The following is a 24,180-nucleotide window of genomic DNA, read 5'->3' as shown; positions in this document are numbered from 1 at the left end:
GGGGCCTTTTGCTTTCCATCTTGCGGTACGTAGCAGGAAGTGTCCTGCCGACCCCAACGATACCCCAGCAAGCATTTTTAGGCCCCCCAGTGGACTTTCAATTTTCCTTTATACATCCCGTATATGATTTTGTACATAAAGTGCACACAGTTTGGACTCTGACTTTGCTAAAACTTGGGAGTTTGCCTCGTCCCTCACGACGACACGAGACACAGCAAAGCGTTTTTAATGGAGGAGAACCGAAATTTACTGGCTGATAACTACATTATTTCCAGTATTACTATTAATGCTATAACACTACTATTATACAGTAAAACACTGTTGACACATGCACAGTTATTGCGTATTTCCAGTCGTCACGTTTGTAAAAGCTCGCTCCAGTTGAGCTTTCTCAACTACATTCAAGTTCTGAAAACTAAGTTTTCCTGGATAGAATGTTTTCGGTACACAGCTTCCTGAAAAAATCCCGGGCCACCTCCACTAACGTGAAGCCTGGTGAGGGGCGAAGCATGCAAGGTGTAAGTGTATTCTTGACGCCTTGGCATTTTTGCCAACGGAGATGAAACCGATGGGGGGGTAGAGGTACACAGCTTAGCTGCAAGAAGTCTCTTGTCTTTGAAGCACGCAGCTCTCTAGCATGAGCCAGAAACGAATGTCCTGCTGTTTTTTAAGTATGCGTTACGAAGTGTTCTAGGGCGAGGAGTAAACGAGTTCCCCAGTGTTTTAGTACCGTGACTACATGAGATGATGATTACGATGACGACAATGACAGGAGACACCAACAGCCCCAGCTACTAAAACATACTGATAAAGTTTTACCCCATTAGTCCCATTACTACATATTACAGTCGAACCTCGATATAATAAAATAGTATCGGGACAGGAAATTCGTTCCTTATATCCGAAATTTGTTTTAACAGTAGAGGTAAGAATCGGCTCTAACAAACTGAAAATCTGGCTCGCGCAAAAACACTTAATACGAAATGCTTTTTTGAGGCTTCAAATCCACTGTGAACAAGGTTTCTCTTTCTGTGAACTTGCGTTTCTCTTTGTTGCATTTCAAGCTCAACGAACCGGAACATGAGTACGTGAAATCACAACAGAGCAAAGTTCACTTGACAAAGCAAGCCTGCGTCCTTACTTATTTGATGGAGGATGGGATCTTCATCTGGTAGCTACTCACAGCACTCAGAAGGATGAAGTTTTCCAGTGTCAAAAGGGCCTGTATACTTCTGCAGTTTCGGACGAAGGGGGATTTTTTTTCAAGTAGCTTCTAACACTCGTGGTCAAATATTCCTTCGTTATATCCGACATCGCGAGCGGCTATCACGGTTCCAGTAGAACAAGTGTCGTTGAAATAATGCGTGACCAACCAAGGTTTATATTTAGTTTCGCTATAGGTAATAATTTGCGATATCGGTGTTTGTTATAACGAGGTTCAGCTGTAATTACATTATTACTAACAGAATTAGTATTTATTATCATATTTATAATAAAATTATTACCAATTACGCAATATAATAATTACACAGCCGTATAATATGTCAGCACAATAAAAATTTGCCGCCAGCCGCGGTAATAGCTGGGCGTGCCAAAACACACACCTCTTTTTCCTTGCGAGCGAACAGGGCCAGCCCACGGTCTTGGTTGCGAGTCATGATGCGGTCCGACCGGTGACGCACACGCCCCGACCGTGGGTTCGACACCATGGTGCAGCCCAGTTTGCGGTAGAAGTCTTCGAAGCTTTGCAGGTACCTGTTGAACACAAGGCGACGACACATAAGCTCACACGCTGAGATAAAGAAGCGCAAACTTGAAAACTTTTTCTCAGACTTCACAAAAAGCACCAACTTTCTTTTTGCCATACAGAGTTGAGGTTTACGGCACATTTCATATAAAACATAATCATGAGCGGTCACTAATATCGCCTAAATTTTTTCGTCAGGCGCGTATGCAATCACGTCTTTTCCAAAGCTCAGTGTGACCAACTTTTCAAACTCTAGGCTCAATTCATCGTCAACATTTCGCTATCTTCAATCCTTATTTTCTTATTGTCGCGCTGCGTATTAGCATGCAGACGCAGGTAAGGACGGGATGTTCAGCATACAAGCTTCACAACATCAACATTTTTACCATTTTAACATGCAACTTGCAGTTAATTCGCACTTGCCGTTGTGTGAACTTTCACAATCTTCCCTGCACAAACCTCCTTGCACTAACACCCTACGTGGATTTCCCTGCCACAGAACAGACCCATGACACCATGCATTCAAATATGCTCCCAGTGAAAAAGAACAAGCTTTTTTCCATTAGCTAAAACAACAACAAAAGTTCAAAGACACTAATCACTTCCTATGGGCTGTGGATGAAAAAGCATGCTGGTCCGGTTGAACACCTGACATACCTAGCTTCTGCCTTGCATAGTCAAAGGGCTTTGTAACCTTGTCTCTTGAGATGCTTTGTTTTTTGCAATCCATGTCCATGTTATCTAATGGCTTTGATCTCTCTCCTACCCGTTCGCTGCTTGGCTGTGTTATGTGTTCCTCTGCTTCCTTTATCTGTGGAGTAGAGGTGTTGACAGCCAGCTCTTGCTACTACCAGCAAAGTTTTGCTCATGCTACAGAACACCTTACGCTTCACAGCACTTCTAAAGGAGCCATTTTTCTGTCCCAGACAACTGCGTTATTCCGTTCATTTAATCTGCAGCATACTAGCATCGATAGCAAGCTACTGCAGAGTTTAGGCTTGCGCTATGGAACGCCCTGTGCTACGGAACATCTCTAAAGGGGTTGTTTTTCCGTTCCGGATGATTGTGTTCTTCCACTCTCTTCATATGCAGCATACTGGTGTCAACAGCCACCTCTCGCTACTGTAGAGTTCAAGCTTGCAATATGAAACACCTCGTGCTACGGAACACTTCTAAAGGAGATCCATTTTTTCATCCTACACGGCTGCCTCCTTTCACCTGCAACATACTGCCATCGACAGCCAGCTACCGCAGAGTTTAGGCTTGCGCTATGGAACACCCCGTGCTACGGAACGTTCTTAAAGGAGTTGTTTTTCCATCCCAGACAATTGCGTTCTTCCACTCACTTCTTAAGAGGCACACTGGCGTCAGCAGCCACCTCTCGCTACTGCAGAGTTCAAGCTCGCGCTACGGAATGGAAATTCTTTTAGAGGACAGCCACTTTTCCGTCCCAGCCACTGGGTATTCCACAACAGAACCACTCACTTCTTGTAGGCGGCCCGCAGGAGACTGGCGCTGGCCTGCGTGGGGGGCGAGGGCGGGAGTCCGAGGCGTGCGTAGACGGCCTTCCACTGGTTGTGGTTGGTGACCCGGTTGCAGCCGCCCAGCTTGCTCACCACCCGGAACAGCCGGTACAGGTTCAGGTCCCGGCCGGCCATCGCGGGGCCCTTGTTGATGGGCGTCCCTGTGTACGCGAATGCGACGTGCATGCGTGCATTTCACGGTCCGAAGAAGGTTCGGCAGAAAAGCGGGTGAGAAGAGATCTTATGGTCCAAAGAAGGTTCAAGAAAAGAGCGCATGAGAAGTGATTTTATGGTCCGAAGAAGGTTCAAGAGAAGAGCGGGTGAGAAGTGCTTTTCTGGTCCAAGAAGGTTCAGGAGATGAGCGTGCGAGAAGCGATGTTGTGGTCCGAAGAAGGTTCGAGCGAAGTGTGTGTGGGAAGCGAGAGAAGAGCGCGTGAGAAGTGGTTTTATGGTCGAAAGAAGGTTCGAGAGAAGTGGGTGAGAAGTGCTCTCATGGTTCGAAAAAGGTTCAAGAGAAGAGCGGGCGAGAAGTGATGTGATTGTCCGAAGTAGGCTCGAGGGAACAGAGGGTGAGAAGTGATTTTATGGTCCAAAGAAGGTTCGAGAGAAGAGCGCCTGAAAAGCGATCTTGTGACCCGAAGAAGGTTCGAGAGAAGAGCAGACGAGAAGTGATTTTGTTACATATTTTTGGGGACCGGGAAAATAAATTATTCTGCTAGACAACCCAAAATCACTGCTTTTCACGTGGGCAGGAAAGTATTAAAGGAATGTCGGAATGTGACACCACGAAAGCCAAGCAAGTGACAAGTACCGTACTCCAAGAAAATGAAGGAATGAGGCAGGGGCGAGACTAACTGGCGAGCGCAACAACGGAAGCCCAAACTCACCACGCTCGTCCATGAACTTGTACAGCTGAGCCACAAAGCGGTCCTTCTCCTCACTGGGCTCATCATCAGACACCTGGGGGCGACAAAGGAGAAAAGAAGAAAATTGACAAAAGAAGAAAATTGATTGGAGTCTCACAAAACAACATCGGCACTCCAAGGGGGCTGTTCTTGACTGGCACAATTTCCACGAGTTCGCTGTCTTGCTAAGGAAACTTCGTTTTTACTGGCTTTTGAGTCCCTTCCACGCTGCTGGCACTCGCATGTTTATCGGCGAGCAACACATGACAAACGTGGCAACAAACCAGAAAAGGCTTCTCGTCAAGACTGCAAACTTATGGGAAGTATCCCCAAGTTGAGAACAGCCCCATGAGTAAAATAAGGGAGGAATAAAAGTTTGGCTGTAAAGTTTGCCCCACACCACGGAGCAAGATAGATATAGGAGGCGAAACGGCCCATTGTGGCGCTGTGGGCAAGCGGTTAGATGTCATAATTAAAATCAACGGGGACTACAAGGCTTCACGGCTGCGATGGGGAGGAAGAGGGCAGCGGCCCCTGATGGCCCAAATGATAGCGGTCAGAATTCTTTCCGCGGCTGCACGGCAGATTGCCGATCACAGCTGCTGCACCATTTTCTCACCCACAGCAGATGCTGGAAGCTTAAGGGGGGACACTGGTCTTAAAACAACTTCTTTTAATTTTCAAGTGAACTCTGTGAAACTTGTCAGTCTTGCTGCTTTTTTCCCACTGATTTCCAATATGCCAGTATTTTTTCAGTTGGTCAATTAGTTCCCAAGATAATTAGAGATAATTAGCCATTTTTGCCCCACAATTAACAAAACAGTGTTGGTCACAAAACTGTAATCTTTATATTTTCCATTACTATGAACCCTGCTGAATGCAATAATGGAAACAGTTTTTTGATGCATCGCTTGGAACTAATTTTACAGCTCATTAAACTTCGGTGTTTGAAATGGGTACTGAAAATGGTTCCTTGCCACTGGTGCTACCGAAGTTTAATGAGCCGTAAAATTAGTTCCAAGCGGTGCATCAAAAAACTGTTTCCATTATTGCATTCAGCAGGGTTCATAGTAATGGAAAATATAAAGATTACAGTTTTGTGACCAACACTGTTTTGTTAATTGTGGGGCAAAAATGGCTAATTATCTCTAATTATCTTGGGAACTAATTGACCAACTGAAAAAATACTGGCATATTGGAAATCAGTGGGAAAAAAGCAGCAAGACTGACAAGTTTCACAGAGTTTACTTGAAAATAAAAGAAGTTGTTTTAAGACCAGTGTCCCCCCTTAAAGGAGCCATGAAGAGAAAATACAACTTCGTTTAATTTAAAAGAACTAGGATTCAGTATCTCACTCAGCTCCATTAGAGCCTCAAAAGATGGTTTTATACCGAAAAAAAAGCAAGAAGTATTTAAAAACTTTCAAATTTTGCGCCGCAGTGACGTGTTATGAGCAAGAATGACGTCATACGGGCCAACAATAAAACATAATTTTCAGTGCGTTAACTGCACGTTAGCATTCAAGTGATGCGGTCAAATGGAACTAGAGGCCCCATTACAGACGTACAGTCATGTGTCGTCGCGACAGGTCAGTTAGGCGGCCGTCAATCGCACAAACAAGGTTCCGTGACGTCATAGAAAAGTTGCGGGAAATTGGCTAGGGGGTCGCCACGGCTTCACACGTTTTCTTTAATATCTCCGTTATTTGTTCGAAGATTGTGATGATATTGGTATCATTGTTATCGGGACTAAGCAGTGTTTCTAATAAACCCAACTTGTATTTTGTCTTCATGGCTCCTTTAAAGGAGCACTGACACCAATTTTCGGCGTTAATATTATTGCACAGTTCGCTTCCTTCACTCAACATAATACCCTGGCTGAAATATGAGCGGCCTGCGACGCGAAGAACGTAGTTCAATTGGATCTCATTTATCGCGCCGACGGAGCAGCGCGCGGAGCGGCACTCAGCAAATGGACATCAGCGTGACGTCAATCCAAGAGCGGAAAAGAAGTGACGCGACAGCGCTCGTCAAAAACTCGTGACGTCCCTTCACGCGCACAACCCCACGAGCGGCGAGCGGGCGCAACACCCTCTCAAGCGGGCGCCGGTGACGTCCGCACGAAGCGGTGACGTCTGTCCGGGAGTCTGTCATATGCGCCGTTCGGGATGAAAGCGCGGGAATTTGAAACAAACGATTTTCAGGCCGTTCAATGTAATTAACTATCGCGCGTTGAAGTACCGTATTTACACGATTGTAGGTCGACCCTTTTTTTCAAATATGACAATCCAATGTTTGGGGGTCGACTTAGAATCGAAATGTAACCGTTTACCGCTAGTAACGGCAAGAGAAACGAGAAATCGGGGGTGCTACGAGTTGGGGACAGCTTTGCACCCTCTTTCCCATGGTTATGGTCTAAAGTGTGAACCGCATGGGGCGTTTTGTGCTCGCGAAAATGCGCCGCGCTGATGCCACCCGCGCGCGCTACGCGATCGGCGGCGGCAACTAGGCGGCGTCACCAGCCGCGAAGAGGTGCGCGTAGCTTTAGCGACCGCTTCTAACCGCACTTTAAGATATCACTGAAGGCACAAACAAAGGCGTTTGAGCAGGAAAGGAGAAATGTGGTCGAAAACGACACTAGCATCATCCGCGCCGCCACCGTGGTAAGCCTAAACATCTCCGGCGGCGCCAGCCAGCTGTCCCGACTCCCGAGCGCTTTCAAACTGCCGGCATGAAGAGGCCGCCTCCCCAATGGGAGGCGCGCTCTTTGTCAGGCTTCTCCCACTGCCGCGCTCGTCACGCGTAATACCGTAATACCGAGGTAAAACCAGTAGAAGCTGCCGCGCGCGCGGAATCGTTGACGCGGGCGTCGCCGTGCACGAATCGCGTGCAAAAACGCGTCAAGAAGCGTTTTATTCGTCTCTAATAAACAAAATGAGTATTAGCAAATCCCTTGATTCAATGCGCGGCGCTAACGTAGCCCAAATCATATCAGATTGTTCAGTACACTTCCGAACGCGATGGTGGGAGGTTAGTCGCTCAAAAGAACTCGCGAGCGGCCGCTTCCGTCAGCCGCCATGTTTGTTTTGGTATCGCGCGGCAGTGGTTCTAGTTCACTTTAGCAGTGGCGGCAGTGGCCGCTGCCGGTTGCTTCGATGGTTGTCATCTCGGAGCGAATGTTTTTTCCCGCTCAACCCACGGCGCATGGTTATTCCGGGTGCCTATACAAAAGCTTTTCTTTTTTAACAAATACCGCGCATACCGCGAGCGCACCACTCTTGTGGAGCCGCCGTGTGGGTCGACGGAAAAGCTTCTCTTTGTGATACGATTTTCTAAGCGGCGCTGGCATTTTTGTTTTTTCGTTTTTTTTTTTTTTGGGGGGGGGGGGGGGGGGGTCGACCTACATTCGAGTCGACTTACAATCGTGTAAATACGGTATTTGAAGGGTTGTTTCGGGTTCGGCAGACCATTAAGCATCGATAAAAACAATAAAAGTGGAACATGAAATTTTCGTGTCAGTGCTCCTTTAAAGAGGCATGAGGACAAAATACATCATCATCAGCATATCTACGCCCACTGAAGGGCAAAGGCCTCTCCAATAGATCTCCAAATATCCCGGTTCTGTGCTAACTGCGACCAATTCATCCCCGCAAACTTCTTGATCTCGTCTGCCCATCTAACTTTCTGCCGCCCCCCCACAATACTTGCCTTCTCTAGGGATCCACTCTGTAACCCTTAATGACCAACGGTTATCTTGCCTTCGCATTACATGCCCTGCCCATTTCTTTTTCTTAACTTCTACTAATATGTCTTTAACACGCATTTGTTCCCTGGCCCACTCCGCTCTTATCTTGTCCCTTAATGTTACACATATCATCTTCCGTTCTATTGCTCGCTGGACAAAATACAAGTTCACCATATTAACACGACTGCTTTGTCCAGATAGCAACTGACACAAATTTCCACAAATTTCATCACAAACTTCAACCAAATAATCGAGATAATAAGGAGAACAGATGAAGCAGTAGCGACTCCCCAGCCAATTTACGGCAATTTCCCTATGTCGTCACAGAATCTTGTTTGTGCGATTGGCGACCACCAATCTGAGGCACCATCAAAAACATTGACTGGGCGATTGTAGCAGGGTCTCTAGTTCTGTTTCACTGCATCTCTTGAATGCTAACGTGATGTTAACACACTGATATTATGTTTTTAGACTGATAACATCCCTTCAGAATGAACACTGAAAGTTTTTCAATATTCCTGGCATTTTTATCGGCTAAAAACATACCTTTCATGGCTCGAATGGAGCTGAGTAAATTACTAAGGGCTAGTTCACTAAAATTGGACAAAGTTGCATTTCGCCTTCATTTCATGGCTTCATTTCATGGCTTCATTTCATGGCTTTATTCTATGGCCCCATTTCATGACCTACGCCAAGCACTTGTGCCGTTAGCTGGCCACCCTAGGAAGCGACGTTTCCTCTCCTGTCTTGTTCTTACTCTGTGCCCCAACACTCACGTCAGACTGCGAGTCGTGTCCGTCGTCGTCGGGTGCGGAAGCAGAGTTGCTGCCGGCGTCGGCTGACGATGACGGGGAGGCCGACGGAGCTCTGGCGGAAGGGACGGTGAGAAGCAGTTGGTCCGCCCGCCATCCCGTGGGCAGCTCGCCCCGATCCAGAAAGGTCACGGCCCGGTCCACGGCCAGCCGCAAAACGTTGCTCTCGGCCCGCGAGCCGGCCTCCCGCGAGAACTCGCGCAAGTCCCGCTTTGACACCTGCAGGCTGTGACGTCAAAGGATGGAGGGAGAGAGAAACAGCGCGATTGGGGCACGTTCAGAGTCCCCTGTGCAGACATTTTCGTATGTGAACCATGTTCGAGTAACTGCGCCTGCAACAAAGCGACTTCAGCTCAAATGACACTTCGGCGGTAAGATTTCGAATCCTTCTACAGTCCTTGGGTTGTGTAATGCCACGTGGGAAGCGTGCACTTCTGTCAGGGAAAGACAGAAATCAACCTAACTACGGCGAAGTCCGAGCGACATCTACAAGATGTCTACTCGCAACCTAGACTAAATCTGGGCGACATCGACAAGGTGTCTACTCGCAACCTTGCACTATGCCACATAAAAGATACACCCCGTTGAGGGAAGACATAAAGAGCAACCTAACTAAGTTTTAAGTCTGGGAGGCATCTACAAGACGTTTACTCACAACCTTCTGTCATCAGCACATCGGCACACTACTCACAACCTTGCAACGTGCCACTTAGGAAGTGCTCACTACCATCGAGAAAAGACAAAAGATCAGCCTGAGCCTACGTCCAGAAGACGTCCACAAGATGTCTACTCATGACCTTGTCTCCTGCTCCACTCTCAAGAAAACGATAAACCTTGCCAAGCCTAACCCTGGGAGGGAACGTCTACAAGATGTCTACTCACAACCTTGTAACATGCAACAGCATTACCGGTAAAAACATCAAGATCAACCTTGCTAAGCCTAATTCAAGGAGGAGATGTCCACAAGGAGATGTCCACTTACAACCTGGCGTCCCTGAAGGACCGGACGATCACGTCGTCCCGGGGCGGCGGGACGGTGACGCTGTTGCAGCCTGCAGCGGCCGCCGGGTTCACAATGAGCACGGGGGCCCACGAGTCGCGCTTGCGCTTGTCCCCAATGTCCAGGCTGGCCACCCGGCCAACCCGCCACTCCGACGGGGGAGAGGAAGGCGCAGCACGGCCGGAGGACGAGGGCCCGCCACCGGCCGATGAGGCCCCGCCCCTCGAGCCGGAAGTGGGCGTGGCCCGCCGAGGGGGTGTGGGTGCCGGGGGCGGGGTCGAAGCAGACTCCTCGTCGCTGCTGTCTTCCTCCCTGCGGTCCGAAGAAAAGAAAGGCAAAAATGCGAAAAAAAATTCCTCAGGCACTTAAGTCTGCCTATGTAGCTCGAAGGCAAAAGCCTGCCAATTATCAGATTTCTTTACAGCTACACAGTGTTTGTTCTTCTTTCTTCATCTTCAGACACTAATTACGCCAACAGGCCACACTTCACATGGAAGCTCCCCCACAGTCGGAGGTCTCCTCCACGTACACCGATTCTACACACGTGTTGCCATGTGCACCTGTCACAGCACACGCATAAGGCTAATTCTTCTTCATTCTGGTGGGGTTCTGGACTAGTGCTGAGGTTAGAGCGCTTGGCTGCTGCACTGGTGACTTGCACTCAAATCTCACACGAACCCAATTTGTTTTCTCTTTACAGCGGTGGCCGTTTTGGTAATACGGTCACTCTTCATGTTTGGCAAGACACCTGAGGCATTCAGACAAGACACGTGAGGCTTACAGAAGTTAGGCTCATGAACTATGCGCTAGATGCACACTATCATAGAACTACCTCAAAGCAAAACTATGTGCTAGGTGCATGTTATCACAAAACTACCTCAAAGCAAGAACCACTTCCTCAAAGCAAGAACAAACGGTGTTCAAGGGGCACCCTTTGCCAAGAAAGATGACAGAAACGTAAAAACAGGTACCACTGCTTAACATTACTTGGTGATCCTTATGAAAGGTAATTGGAACACAATGAATTATGCAAGAGAAGGGGCCTGCTTAGTTCACCCCTTGTCGATGGTATGCGAGATGTCAGAGGACATACCTAGGACTTGAGAACACAAGTAGAACACAAGTGCAATGGTGCACCGGATTAAAATTAAAAATTTTGGCGATTTAATGCCCTGCAGTTAAACCTGGGCAATGAGGCACACACCATAGTGGAGAGCTATGGATTAATTTGGACCACCTGGGGGTGTTTAACATGCGTCGAAATCTCAACACACCGGCATTTTCGCTTGCTGCCTCCATCTGAAAAGCACCCACCGCGGCCGGGATCAAACCCACTCCACGATCAAACCACCCTGGCAAGTGTGTGCCAGATTCCGTTTCTCACAGTCCAGCACCGATAACCAATGGCAACCTGTTGTTATCAACATACTGGTATTCCGGTGGTTTTAACTGTTCACACACGTCCAAAAACACACTGATATGCCTTTTGCCACAAACACACCAGGAAGTCATGCACCACAATCTTATGTTTTGTGGCCTCTATGGCTTGGAAATCTAGTCGAGCTCGTAAATAAAAAAACCTAATTGCCAAAAATCAAGAAAAAACGTACATGGTAACGATGGCTGAGAGCATAGACCGCCGCTTGCGCTTGAGCTTGTTGCCAATGACCGGAGTGCCAAAGTGTTCGGGGTTGGTCAGAGGCAGCTGGTCCAAGGTCTGACAAAGGAAAAAAGAAGTCGCCGCCATTAAATGCAAGCTTTAATGCCACACGCTACTATAAAACACAGGATGACTTCTGAAGTGGTAAACACCAAAGTCCCAGCAATGGCTAACCACGAAACAAACAGAGGTGATGTAGTTTTAGGAACGTTTATCTCTGGCAAGTGCTGTCCCACAAGAAAGGAAACTTTAGTCTTGTTCGTAACTTTGATGTGTCTGCTACTGCCTAAACATCATACCAAGTTCTCTTCAACTGTTTGGTACAAAACCCATTACGCATACAAAGCTGTTGGCCGGTCGCACTGCAAGCACTTTACACGAGGAGAGAGCGGGGGCAAAACGTACCTCGCTCTCCGCGAAGTGCCGACCACTCTTGAGGCACAGAGATGTTCGCCGGAGTGTGGTCTCATCTCCATCATCAAATACTGCAGAGAGAGAAGGGAAGAGAAAAGAACCAGTCCACAACAGTGAGAGAGCGCAGAAACAATCTGAGATCAAGAAAAATGAAGACAGTTCACACAAACGCGCGAGACTTGAAGGTAGCGAAGCTGTACGCAACCTTCATGACCATCCCAAAGGTTTAAGTCCACAACTGCAGCCCATTTGCTTCCTCTTCACTGCCGCAACGACCTATACTCCATCACCGTTGCTACTATAAGTGTGAGCTTCTTTCTTTTTTTGGAAGTGATAACCAAATGGACATCACCTTGTAGGGGCGGACGCTGGTTTAAGTCCACAACTGCAGCCCATTTGCTTCCTCTTCACTGCCGCAACGACCTATACTCCATCACCGTTGCTACTACAAGTGTGAGCTTCTTTCTTTTTTTGGAAGTGATAACCAAATGGACATCACCTTGTAGGGGCGGACGCTATGACGCGTCTTTCTCGTTCCGAGCAAGTTTTGCCTCGATTATGGTGAATGCCGGAGCTTTTTTTCTTTTTGGCGAACCTTGGGACGTTGGGCGGTCGCCGCGAGGCACGCACACATGAGCGGTCGGCATTTTTTTGGTTTTGTTAACTGCCGAGCGGTTGCTGCGAGGCCCGTGCTCCCGTGCGCAAGCTCGGCAATTTCTTGGTATTTTTAACTGTGGTCAGAAAAAATACCGACTCTCTAACCAGATTCGCTGTTAAAAAAGGACAGTTTGCCCAAAAGCTCCACTGGGACGCCACAAAAGTGAACACAAAGTTTTCAAACATTCCGCTGAAAGGCGCACAATCAAACAGACAATAAATAAATAAATAAATAAAAAACCAAAGACAGCACAAATAGACCCCATGTTAACACCAATCTCTTCCTAGGCAGGCTTAAGAGGGCCATCCGAGTATCACGCTCACATATGCTAAGGATCCATGGGATGGTTAGTGTCCACATGCTACATACTACAGGCAACAGAAGGGCGTCAAAACTGGTCTTGTTCATACAGGAACATCATAAAAGAAACAGTGCCAAAACACAAACCAAAACATGGCAGCAGCAAAGGCCTTGGCTGAGTCACTCTCTTGTTCTCTCCCGCGTCTTCGTGCAGTCACTTCCCTGGCGTTCCACAGGCTACGAACACCAACTTGCTTTGCCTCATTATCCCAAAGGCTTGTTTTCACATTTTATACACACAACTTCTCCAAGAAAAAGTCAACTGCCATTTTTTGCTATCGTTTTCGAGGGAGGTCATTAGCACCCTGTAATAAGCGAGCGCACACACTGGTCAGCCTCTTGACATAGTTGATGTGGCCAAACCCACGCTCTTTTACAGGGTCCATGCCGGTTTATATGACAAAAACTCGAGGATCTTCAAAGACATTTAACACATTTGAAGTGCATTTTCAAGGACAAACGGTCTGTTAGAAATAAAAATGTTTAGGGAAAGATGAAGACTTGAAATTACGAGAAGTTGTCAAAAAATGCAAACACGGCCAGAGTCTTACCATCCAACAAGGAGACTTGTCTGATGAAAAGTCCCTTTTCAGAACCATGGCCAGAGCAAAATTTCCTTTTTCAAAGATCCCTCTTCATTGTTTGCTACGGTTACACTGATAGGCACTTTCAGTGTGCTACAAAATGCAAACTTTTATCTGCTAATGAAGATGAACCATGAAGCAGGCAAGAAACGCTCCCTCAGGACTTAAACAGCATCATGTCGTTATGTATGCTTATTAAAACAGAACGTTCAAGGAATTCAAAGATTTTCAAGGGTCTGTAAAGATTTCAGCCCCTTCAAGGCCTTGAAAACAAGCTTTTCAAATTCAAGGGTTTTGAAGTTGTGAAAGAACTCGCATGAAACCCCCTGCTTTACGCCCCCGTTGCGCAAGAGTTGCACTCACCAACAGTGTATTGACTGTAGTCGAGCAGCTTTCCAATGATGGCCTCGATGTACTGGTTCTTGTCCGGGTGCTTGGCTTCCACATGAGCGCCGACCTGCGTCAACGTGCCACCATTTTAAGGATTTGCATCGGAACACGGTGCAACATGAGCGCAGCAGACGCAGGCAAAATAAACAAGAACTAAAACGCCCTCTTGTATACGGCATTCCAACAGGCATGGGCAATTATAGATGCCAAACAACAACCAAAGTCAGCTCTTGGCCGAAACAACAACTTTTGAGCCGGTAAGCCCTCGTCCCTAGTTTTGGGCTGTACCTCTACATCTGCCCGTTCATCAACAGCTAACGATTGTGCAGTGCTTATAGTAAACAGAAAGAAAGAAAAAGAAACGGCAATGGCAAGCTCAGTTAAATAAAACACCACCACAAAGCCACAGCTAAACGAATGCAGAAACGTTTACGCGCAAGAAACAAAACGGAAGGCCACAAGGATCTGCTGGCAATGGTGATAGTCGCAGAACAGGAGCCCCATTTGAGGTGAAAAAGAGCTGTCATACTTACGCAGTCAACAGTTTCTGAGGCTGGGTGAAGAGAAGCGCAAGATTGCTATTTTGACATCAAGAAAGTTTGAACTCCAAAAACGGTTACCACAGGAACCGAGCAAGATTGCTTGCTACGTTTGCGCGATGGCAATAGGCAAACTTTGCTTGCGACCTCCTCTCTGCCTCATGCCCCGTTTAAATACGGCAATTTTCGTCGGGTGAACAGGGTGATTATAAAGTGGAACGAGAGGGGTGGGTGCACGAATGTCAAAGTGTAGCTCGTAACTACCACCTGAATTCTCCTGCATGACCAATTGGGCCTTAGCTTCAGGCCGTAATGAATCATCCTTCTCCCAGAACTCAATTTAGACTGTCTCGAACCCTACTAGCCAATGTCTTAGTCCATCGTCAAATATTCATTGCCACGTTCTACCTCTCACACATTTGCCAACTTATCTTGGACGACTAAAAAAGATTAAAAGACAGTGTAGACAAATATGTCTCTCTCAAAGCTCACCACAGCCGACGCCCTGAACTCTACCAGCCAACTCAAACCATCCTCAAATATCTCTTTTACTATTCCGACTTTGTTAGACATTTTCCAATTTATCCTAGATGTTTACACAAAGAAAAAGAAAATAGACAAAGCAGAGAACACTCACTCGCAACGTGCCTCCCTTGATGTGGTCGTCTGGAATGACGTGTGTGCCATGGTTGTTCTTAAAGGTGACCTGCGGCAAAATCATACAAAAACATTCAGAGTTTGTGACCAACAGCCCAATGCATATTGGCTCCATGTGCCCAAGAAAACAACTCAGGTAACCCTCTCAACACAAGTGTCTTTCTAACACGTATAATACACACTAGCCACTCGTAACGTCCATAAGCGACCGACAGCAAAGCACGGCGAAACTTGAGCTTACCCTATAACCTCAATCCAATGCGACACCCACCGAAATCCTCGCACCCCATTTCCACACACTTGCCCCCCCCTCCCCCAATAGATAATCGATTTCCGGCTCAATCCTTCCAAACGATTGCAACTATTTTGTCTGTCCAGAGATTGCCGTCGTGTGAGATTGCAGCATAACTGCATGTGACGAAACAAAGGTCTGGCCATTGTAAATTCCAATGAAACGCATAAAAAAACGAAAAACCCACCACACAAATGAGAAGAATGTAATCGACCAGATTTAGGGGAAATCCCCAAGGTGAAATAAGTTTCTTTGAAGGAAAGTTTGACATCCACCTTACTCCACCTTGGGGATTTCCCTCAAATCTGGCCGATTAGCACCTGTTCATCACTTTGAGTTGATCGATTTGCTCTTGCGCTACAAATGACTAGCCTCCTGGTTAGCTACATTGGTAGAGCGATTGCTTTGGTTCAGCGGTGGTCCCGGGTTCGAATCCTGGACCAGGACGAATTTTTCTTCAATTGCAAAGTCTGTAAGAAAGCTGTACAGCTTTGCTTTGTAGCCATATGGCTGCATTGAGGTGGATGTCAAACTTTCCTTCGGAGAAGAATGTTGTTTTTGCACGCAGGTGCGAAGAATGAAGATAGCACTCTTCATGGTGGTAACATTTTGGTCATCAATGGAGCACCCAAAAATAAAACTACATTTATCCCACGAACAGAGTGTTGATTAGGGCCAGCGGTCTGGGTGCGTTTCAAGCAGGATTGAAGTCTGTTGGTTTTTTACCTTTCTGCTTCCACAAGGATAAGAGGATATACTTTTAAAAGACCACTGCAATGCTTCCCTTTCAGGTACTTTTCAGGCCTTACGGCTGTTCTTCACGTCGTTCAGATACAAATGCAAAAGGAATTATTAGGAGTCTATAGGTCATATTTTTACCTTGAGGAACCACAAAAACTTCACCGCACATAGTAACAGAGGGCAGACACTATCGCCTGCTTCGAGTGCTTGCGCACCCTCTCAAGTCGTCCGTCTGCGTTTCATATGATGATGCAATCCTCAGCAGGTAACAGTGCCAACGCCAGAAGTAGTATAGTCAGCGAGCCTCGCAAGGCAGACTGCTGCTTCGTGGTTCCATTCACCGAAAAACAGTCGCACCTTTTCTCTCTAGCAGCAATCGGCTGTCATGAACCAAATTCAACCAAGCTATTTTTGTTGGAAAACTGTTACCAAAGACAAGTGTGATTTGAGTGGTGCATTCCTTTCATGCCCAACTTGGCCTGCGTCAAGGAGTTCACGACAGTGGGATATCTCTTTATTGGTCAAACGAGGGAGCTACGGCTAAATTTCTTGTAGTACTGCATTATGGGGCTTATCTGCAAGATCAATTCGTGATAAACGAACGTTATCACGGCCAGAATTTCTGAAAAACGACAGGAACTACGCACACAGACAGATATTCGTTGACGACCAGCACTGTATGCCGAATTTTCGCACCTAGCCACATTGCTGGAATGACCGAGTGGTTAACTCTGCAGGCTCGTTTTGAAGGTCGGTGGTTCAAACCCGCAATGACTTCCTTTTTTTTGCGTGTGTGTATGTAGGCATCTAACGAGTTCTTTTTTTTTTTTTTAACAGGATATGCGACTGTTTCTCGCCTTTCTGTGAGCCCACAAGTGGAGTTCATGTCAAGCCGCAGTAGCAAGGCGGCACAGACACTCCACACTTTGAATCCCTTGGGACATAATTTCAAGGTTGGTCTTGTTATGAACAGCCGCCCTGTTAGCCAAAAATACCCTGAAGAGTACGGCAGAGTTCAAAAGTTAAGCCTAGCAGCACACATCGATGCAGCGAGCGTCTCCACCTCCTCCTACTAGACGGCACTGTATTGGTGCAATTGGCTCAGCGGTGCCGAACGACACCATCGAGAAGCGGAAAGGAGCTGCCCAGGTCAGACAACCATGGGCTTCAAACTTCTGGAACACGGAATTTTCCACCGCCCTCATTGGTCCCAAGATGCGACGTCATTGGAGCAAAATTAAATAACTCTTCCATTTCGCCACGGATCTTGATAATTCCTTTTGCGTCTATCTCTGCATGTTACGAAGAACAGACGTAAGGCCCAAAGAGTGCCTGAAAGAAAAGTGTTGCAGGGGCCCTTTAAAGGGGCCCTGAAACACTGACGCTGCAAAAACATCGTCATAGGTGAGCTAGCGCTAAGCACTTGTTGCCCCTACTGATCGCTGCACAGCTGTTCACTAGCATGTAACATCCAAGCTTCTAATGCCTCGCGTCACCGGTTTCTTCAGCAACTGGAATTACAAACTTCAGAGCATAAAATCACAAGCATGAAGTCCAAGTAACCAGTGATAAAATAAGAACTGCAGTGCAGCCTTAATTTTTTTCACATCCAAATTGATCCCGCAACGGTAAGATGGCTGAAAACAGGTGGTTGTATTGCAGTGCTTCCGGGGCGCATGAACTCAACGAGTAAACCTCAGAGGGCATTGAAAGCGCAGCTTCTACGAACAGATGACTAACAGTCACCAGGAGAAAAAAATGTTCAGAATGTCGACACACTTGTGTTGGATAGCCAATAGCAAAACTGGGCCCTGGAAAGTTTGCCGCGTCCGTGAGACAAACATGGATGCAACCAGAAGTCGTGCAATATAGAGGCTGGCAAACCATTGATAGTTGACCTGGAGTTGGTCCGTCACGATCATGGAGCAAGGGAAACATCGATGCGAGAGTTGCGGTCATCAAAGCTTGCATCGTGTTGTTTTCAGGCTGCGCCACAGCTTACTGTCCACGTACCAAAACCTCAAGAAGAACATAACATTTCTTTGCTGCAAGCATTGATGGTAACAGCAACTTCACAAGCCGACAAAAAGTTGCGGGCGTTTCGAAAGAAGCACTAGAAAAATGGTTACAAACTTTGCGGAATAAGACTGAACGAGTTTACGTGAACACAGACGGTAAGGTTTGACGCAAACCGAGTTATCTAAACATCCGAGGGGATTTACTATCCATATCCACGAATGTATTTCAGGCCCCTTCAACCCATTGAGATGCCACTCGCTATTCCCGCCAGCAAACTTGTTTTTGTTGTTTCTAGGCTCTGTATCTCACCAAATAAGATGAATTGGCAGGTTACTGACCCCAACACAATCAGTTTTTTTTACAGTAAGCACAGAATTGTGCACATAGCATCACAGAGGTCAGGAGCATCAAGTAGCGCTGAATATTATTACATACGTATATATTAAAGCGATATGCATTGTTTCTATATTTTTTTAGGGCCGCAAGTTTTGAGAAAATGCGGAAAAAGAGTTGGAAAAGCTCACCCGCTGAAGCCGTCATGTGAATCGCCATTTTGTTTACGGCCGTACTGATATTACTAGCCGCCAGATGGCGCTAAAATCTTCACTGTTAGATTGGGGATACAAAATTATGCTCAACTAGCGAAAACTTTCAGCTTTGGTATTTCTTTTTTGTAAAAACCGCAGGACTGAAATGTACACAGTTGTGTACACAGCGTCCGAAAGGGTTAAAGACTTTCGCGATTGTCCAATGCTAGTTTCAGAGACTATCCGCAGCGGTCAACACTTCTTGCGATCTTTCTAGAGGCCTCGAATCAGTGGAAGCTGACAATGAAGGCGGCACTGGTTATGCGTGCAAAAACACAGTACATTCCAACAGCAGTGCGCAACCTGAAAAAGCGCCTGAGAAGATGCACGTCAGTCTGCGGGGAGGGGGAGAGACCGCCGCAGGCAGCGAACGGGGCGTTTCGGTTCCCGACCGATCGGCGTCCTCCCAAAAGACCGCGCACGGTGCCAGTCTCCTTCGAGAGGCTGTTTCAGGAGGCTGTGGGCATCCCTCAACCGCAGTGCAGGTGGGGTGACCATCGGAGCACCTTGGTCCATGCCGCTTGGCGTCCCATCGCCATCCCTTTCACCCCGGCGTTGTTTGCAGTGCCAGTCCCGTCTGCTGCTTTGGGGACGGTCTGAAAGTTATTGCGACTGTGTGTGTCACTGTTCCACTTCATTTGCACGCAAACATGGGCTAAAAATGAACAGTGTCGTTTTACCGTAGCCTGTGGTAGCAATTATACCCCTGTCACACGGCAGATCTAATGACATTTGCCCACCGTGGTGGCTCAGTGGCTAAGGCGTTGCGCTGCTGAGCACGAGGTCGCGGGTTCGATTCCCGGCCGTGGCGGCCGCTTTTCTGATGGAGGCGAAAAGCAAAAACGCCCGTGTGTACGAGATTTCGGCGCACGTTAAAGATCCCCAGGTGGTCAAAATTAATCTGGAGCCCTCCACTGCGGTGCGCCTCATCGCCTGCGTTGCGTCGGCGCGTTAAACCCTACAATCAATCAATCAATCTAATGACATTTAAAGCAAATGTGATTCACTCTAAATGTCATTAATTGGGTGCTACACAGGAATGCCGAATGACATTTAGCGGCTAACTGAGGTTCGGGAGCTCATTCAGCAGCCAAATTAGTAGCCTCGACAGCAGTGGCGTACCACTAGAGAAGAAAGTTCAGTAATAAACCAATGAATACACTTTCTAAAAACTGTTAGTAAACTTATATTTTCCCCTTCATGTTGGTATTTCAGACGAACGAAGACAAGCAAGTACTTACCAAAAATAAAATCTCGTCTCCAGTGTGCACACTACCCCAGTACAGATTTTTTTGCGGACTTCTCTCGGCTTGACATGCCTACTGATGTGACGTAAACCGGTGATTTTCTTTGTTTTATTTTAAAAAAATGACCCTTTGTTATGTTTTTAAAGAATATGTGTGGAAACGTTCTAGATGTGCTTGAAATATAATTTTGCGGTTTTGCAAGCCCGCTAATCGTGACCGCTATCCCAACCAAATGACATTTGTTTCACTGTGTAGACTCCCACGGCCAAACCGAATGTCATTAACGGCTATTATCATTCACTTTGAATGAAATTAGGTTTGCCGTGTGACAGGGGTATTAGAAAGCAGTGTTCAAACGCTGCATCTAGAAATCTTTGGCAGGCAAGCTTTCACTACTGCCGCTAAAACATCCCCCTTAACCTCACTTATTTGCGACTCCTTACTAGGGATGCGAGCAGTAAAATAGAAGATTGTGCCGGCAAAAAAGAAAAAAAAAGCACTTTGAATCAGCAAATCAGGACCTTAGTGTAGCGAGAAGCATCCTTAGAGCGGTAAAATGGGCTTTAGAGCAGGAAAATAACCTAGAACAACCAAAAAACACGCGTTCCGAAACAAAGGTTTGTGCACAAAACAGTTTGTTAAGCTCACACAACCTGTTCCGCCGTCTTGCAGATAGCTAATCTACTCCGGTCTACCGATACGCTACTAAAGGCAAATTAAATCGTGAACTCTATCCCCCAAATGTTCCCTCGAAATAAACCAAGTGTCGGGTACAATAGTCATGAACGAAGATAGGAAAACCATGAAACACAGAACATAATCTATACGACCCTCACAATTGCAAAAATGGACTTTTTTGATATTGTAAAATGTTTACAGATTTTAAATACAAGGGTAGAGATTAACAACCTCACAAAATTATCCTCCCCCTCCCTTAAAAAACATAATAAAAAAAAGTCCTGAAAGAGCTTCACATCACCCTTGAAGCTGCATGCTACAAATGCACTTGCTGTAAAAATTGCTTTAATGCCACGCGACAAGAGTTACGATTCGTGCACAAAGGTTGCAAAGACCATTTTGCCCTGCAAAACCTGCAGTTTAAAAAAGGTCGGTCCTTCATCATCATCAGCCTGTCTACGCCCACATCAGGGCAAAGGCCTCTCCCATAGATCTCCAATTATCCCGGTCCTGTGCCAGCTGCGACCAATTCATCCCCGCAAACTTCTTGATCTCATCTGCCCACCTAACTTTCTAGCGCCCCCTGCCACGCCGGTCTTCAATGCCTGCCAATGACACATTTCCATAGCTGAACCCACAACAGACTTTCCAGTTTAACCACGTTCAACAGTGTGCAAACGCTCCTGTACAGAACATTAGAACATATACTCCCTCCTTTTTGAAAAGACCTCTACACACAGTAACCTCCAACTTGTCACCTATTTTTCCAACCGAATGGGAGCTTCTACAGCCTCCCGCACTCGCACGCCTGCCGCGACCATAGCTCGCATTGCACGAGACACTCAACTGGGCAAACATGGCAAAAACAAAGCGCATTGCACAGACAGTTCAAACACGCACCGCTTCGAAACTGTACTTAAAACTAACAGAAGTTTGTGTTGTCTACCTTCCCACGTTATCAGCGCTCAAAGGTTAAACACCTCTCGCGTGGAAGGAATCAGATAACAACCCACCCCCCTTTCTAGCTGTGTGAGGACGTTAAGGAGACAGGAGCAGACATCGCGACGCCGGGCAGTTGGCCACATTTATCTGTGCAAAGAACTGGAAAGCTAAAAAAAGTAAGCAAACAGGGCCGTTTGCTTGCTATGTTCCTTTTCTACGTTCTATTTTGCCAGTTATTTCCGGCTAGCTTTTTTTTTTAAAGGAGTACTGACACCAAATTTAGAGGCCTAAATAACGATATAATTGGCTTCAGTAGTTTGTACAGATTACCCACAGAAATTTTTGGAGCGATCCGAGGCTGGAAACGCATCAAAAATCGATTTTAATTGCCCTGGCCGCGAACTATTACAAATCGGCAGCACTAGCGAAATCGCTTAGGGTGTGACGTCAGGCTATCCGCGATTTTGCGGCCGATTCAGCATGACGTCATACAGTTGTTTCCGGAACCGGAAGCGATAGCCTGCGCTGTTGTTGTGGGCGGTCTCGCTTCGATAGGAGGTTTGGCTTGGTTGCGGTACCGCTGTGAGCAAGGCTTGCGAAGTGCGCTATGAAGTGCGCACTTCACGTTTCCGCGCAGGTATTGCCATCTCTCGACCGGTCGGCGCACCGCCCGCCGCGCGCCGCGGGGGGCCGGTCAGCGTATACGCTTGCATCGCGGCAGATATCTGATCGCCGCTTTTAAAATAAGCCCTGATAACAATCCCAAGCACAATTTTTCACCACACTAACACCTACTTTCTCGCATGTGGAACTTCATTTTAACGATCAGATTGATTCAGAAGAGCAGCGACAAGCGGTTGCTACCGTCTTGCTACCGTGGTCTGCGCCGGATCGAGCCGCTGAGTGTCCGAGCTGGCAGGCGCGGCCGGCGTGTGCGCGAACTGTTTCCGAAGGCAGGAAACGCTTCACGATTGCCTGCTTTATCCATTTTTTGCGATTAAACGCGCGGGATCTACAAATTCAGCTCAGCGATAGTCGTAGTTGACCATGGAGCAAAAACGGTGGGCGGAGCGACGCCGACGACGCATCGCATGCACGCATCGGGTCATGTGTCTCAAATTCACGCGTACGACTAGTCGTGGTGACAGTCGTAACGATCAGTCGCATGCGAATCGAGTGTACAAATCGTACATGTGTCCAGCGCTTTAGTGTGAACCGCGTGCAATCCGTAGCAGACGATGCAGCGAACGTCCCTGACGTCACGGAGACCATGACGTCACGGTCCGACGTCACGGAGACCGTGACGTCAGGCAGTCCGCTTGCAGGCTCTCCTTCGAACGGCCATTTTCCCGCGCGGCGACCGAATTTGAAAGTGGTTGCAATAAACGTGCTATAATTAATTATATGTTGGTGGCTGACGCCTTTCGGTTCGATTTTCGTAATTACTGGGACCATAGGTATTCTTTACAGCATAAAAACTGAAAGCGAGAAATTTCGTGTCAGTACTCCTTTAACATGCTTTCCTTAAAGCAGTACTGACACGAAATTTTTGTGATGCACTTTTTTCGCTGCTACAGTTGAACCTCGTTATAAGAGACACTGATGTAAGAGACAAATGGGTATAAGAGACACTATTCACCCACATGGTTGGCTGCCCTATCTTTCCCATTAAATCGACCTCTCTTATAACAGACATCGGATGTAGAAGATTGGTTATAAGGGACAAGTCATCCTTGAACTTTAATCAATAATCTCGCTTGTAACGACATTTTAACTTCAGATGCAGTGCCACCAGTCACTAATGGCAATTGCTTCCATTCTGGTTACACAGGTGGACGACAGACGCCTGCAGTCGCAATTTATTATAACTCCAGCAAACACAAAGTGGTTCAGTCAGCTATGAAATGATGATGAGAAGCCCTGCCAATGGAAATGCAACTGACAGAAGTGGTTGAAGCTTACTGCCATCCATTGAATGGAGTGCGATTGCACATGCGGGCTCTCCCACTCGCGTAGCTGCCAATCAAGAAGCACTGCAGATGTTGAGTCCTGCAAGCGTAATGAATAGCCTGAGCACACAGCGGAAGCTGTGTGCTCTGGCTATTCATTACGCTTGTGAACTCAACATCAACGATTCATCTTCCACAAACAAGGAAAGGGAAAAAAAGCCTGTAGAATAAGTTGTAAAAAACAGTGTAAATACAGTCGTGAAGCAAACAAAGTTTCATAAATTCTGGGGCCAAACAATAATTAGAATGAATCTTTTGAAACATGCTGTAGCGTTCTTTTGAGCTTATTTTAGTCATACGGTGCCCACATTGAACTATGGGTTGATCAGTTAGTGAAAACATGGTACCCTGCTTATAAGAGACATCTCTTATAAGAGACAGAAACTGCTCCCCGGTACGTGTCTCTTATAAAGGGGTTCAACTGTATAGATGCCAACCAGCCCACTAATCATAAAATGGCACACATTAGATGGTCGATTGCAGCGTAAACAATCATTTACAGTGTCGTTCATTTGTGTCAGTTTCGGTTTCAACAAAACGAAAGGCGCGTGGCCAGCACGACAGGAGGGTGCCCATGTCGTCGCCATTCTTGCCGCACCGCTGCCGGTCTGGACGCGTGCACACCCAGACCGGCCGAGGTTTTCACCACCCCCATGCACCCGGGCAGCATGA

At 47.0% G+C, this 24,180-nt stretch overlaps 1 protein-coding gene across 2 annotated transcripts in view; it reads right to left on the bottom strand.

Moving 5' to 3' along the window:
• LOC144142565 (uncharacterized) overlaps nucleotides 1-24,180 on the bottom strand; it is a 55,530-nt gene that overhangs the window by 25,501 nt on the left and 5,849 nt on the right. For both annotated transcript variants that reach the window (XM_077674156.1, XM_077674157.1), the window contains exons 3-11: nucleotides 14,974-15,042; nucleotides 13,771-13,864; nucleotides 11,797-11,876; nucleotides 11,342-11,448; nucleotides 9,714-10,043; nucleotides 8,696-8,957; nucleotides 4,158-4,230; nucleotides 3,233-3,431; nucleotides 1,605-1,755 (exon numbers count right to left, since the gene is read on the bottom strand). In XM_077674156.1, coding sequence (XP_077530282.1) covers nucleotides 1,605-1,755; nucleotides 3,233-3,431; nucleotides 4,158-4,230; nucleotides 8,696-8,957; nucleotides 9,714-10,043; nucleotides 11,342-11,448; nucleotides 11,797-11,876; nucleotides 13,771-13,864; nucleotides 14,974-15,042 — 1,365 coding nt within the window. The remainder of the gene's footprint in view (nucleotides 1-1,604; nucleotides 1,756-3,232; nucleotides 3,432-4,157; nucleotides 4,231-8,695; nucleotides 8,958-9,713; nucleotides 10,044-11,341; nucleotides 11,449-11,796; nucleotides 11,877-13,770; nucleotides 13,865-14,973; nucleotides 15,043-24,180) is intronic.

Source organism: Haemaphysalis longicornis, unplaced genomic scaffold (genome assembly GCF_048455015.1).
Source record: "Haemaphysalis longicornis isolate Haplotype H1 unplaced genomic scaffold, Haemaphysalis longicornis Haplotype H1 scaffold_6, whole genome shotgun sequence".
In the NCBI taxonomy this organism is placed as follows: domain Eukaryota; kingdom Metazoa; phylum Arthropoda; class Arachnida; order Ixodida; family Ixodidae; genus Haemaphysalis; species Haemaphysalis longicornis.
Note: the sequence above shows the minus strand (reverse complement) of the source record. Positions and strands in the feature narration are given on the sequence as shown.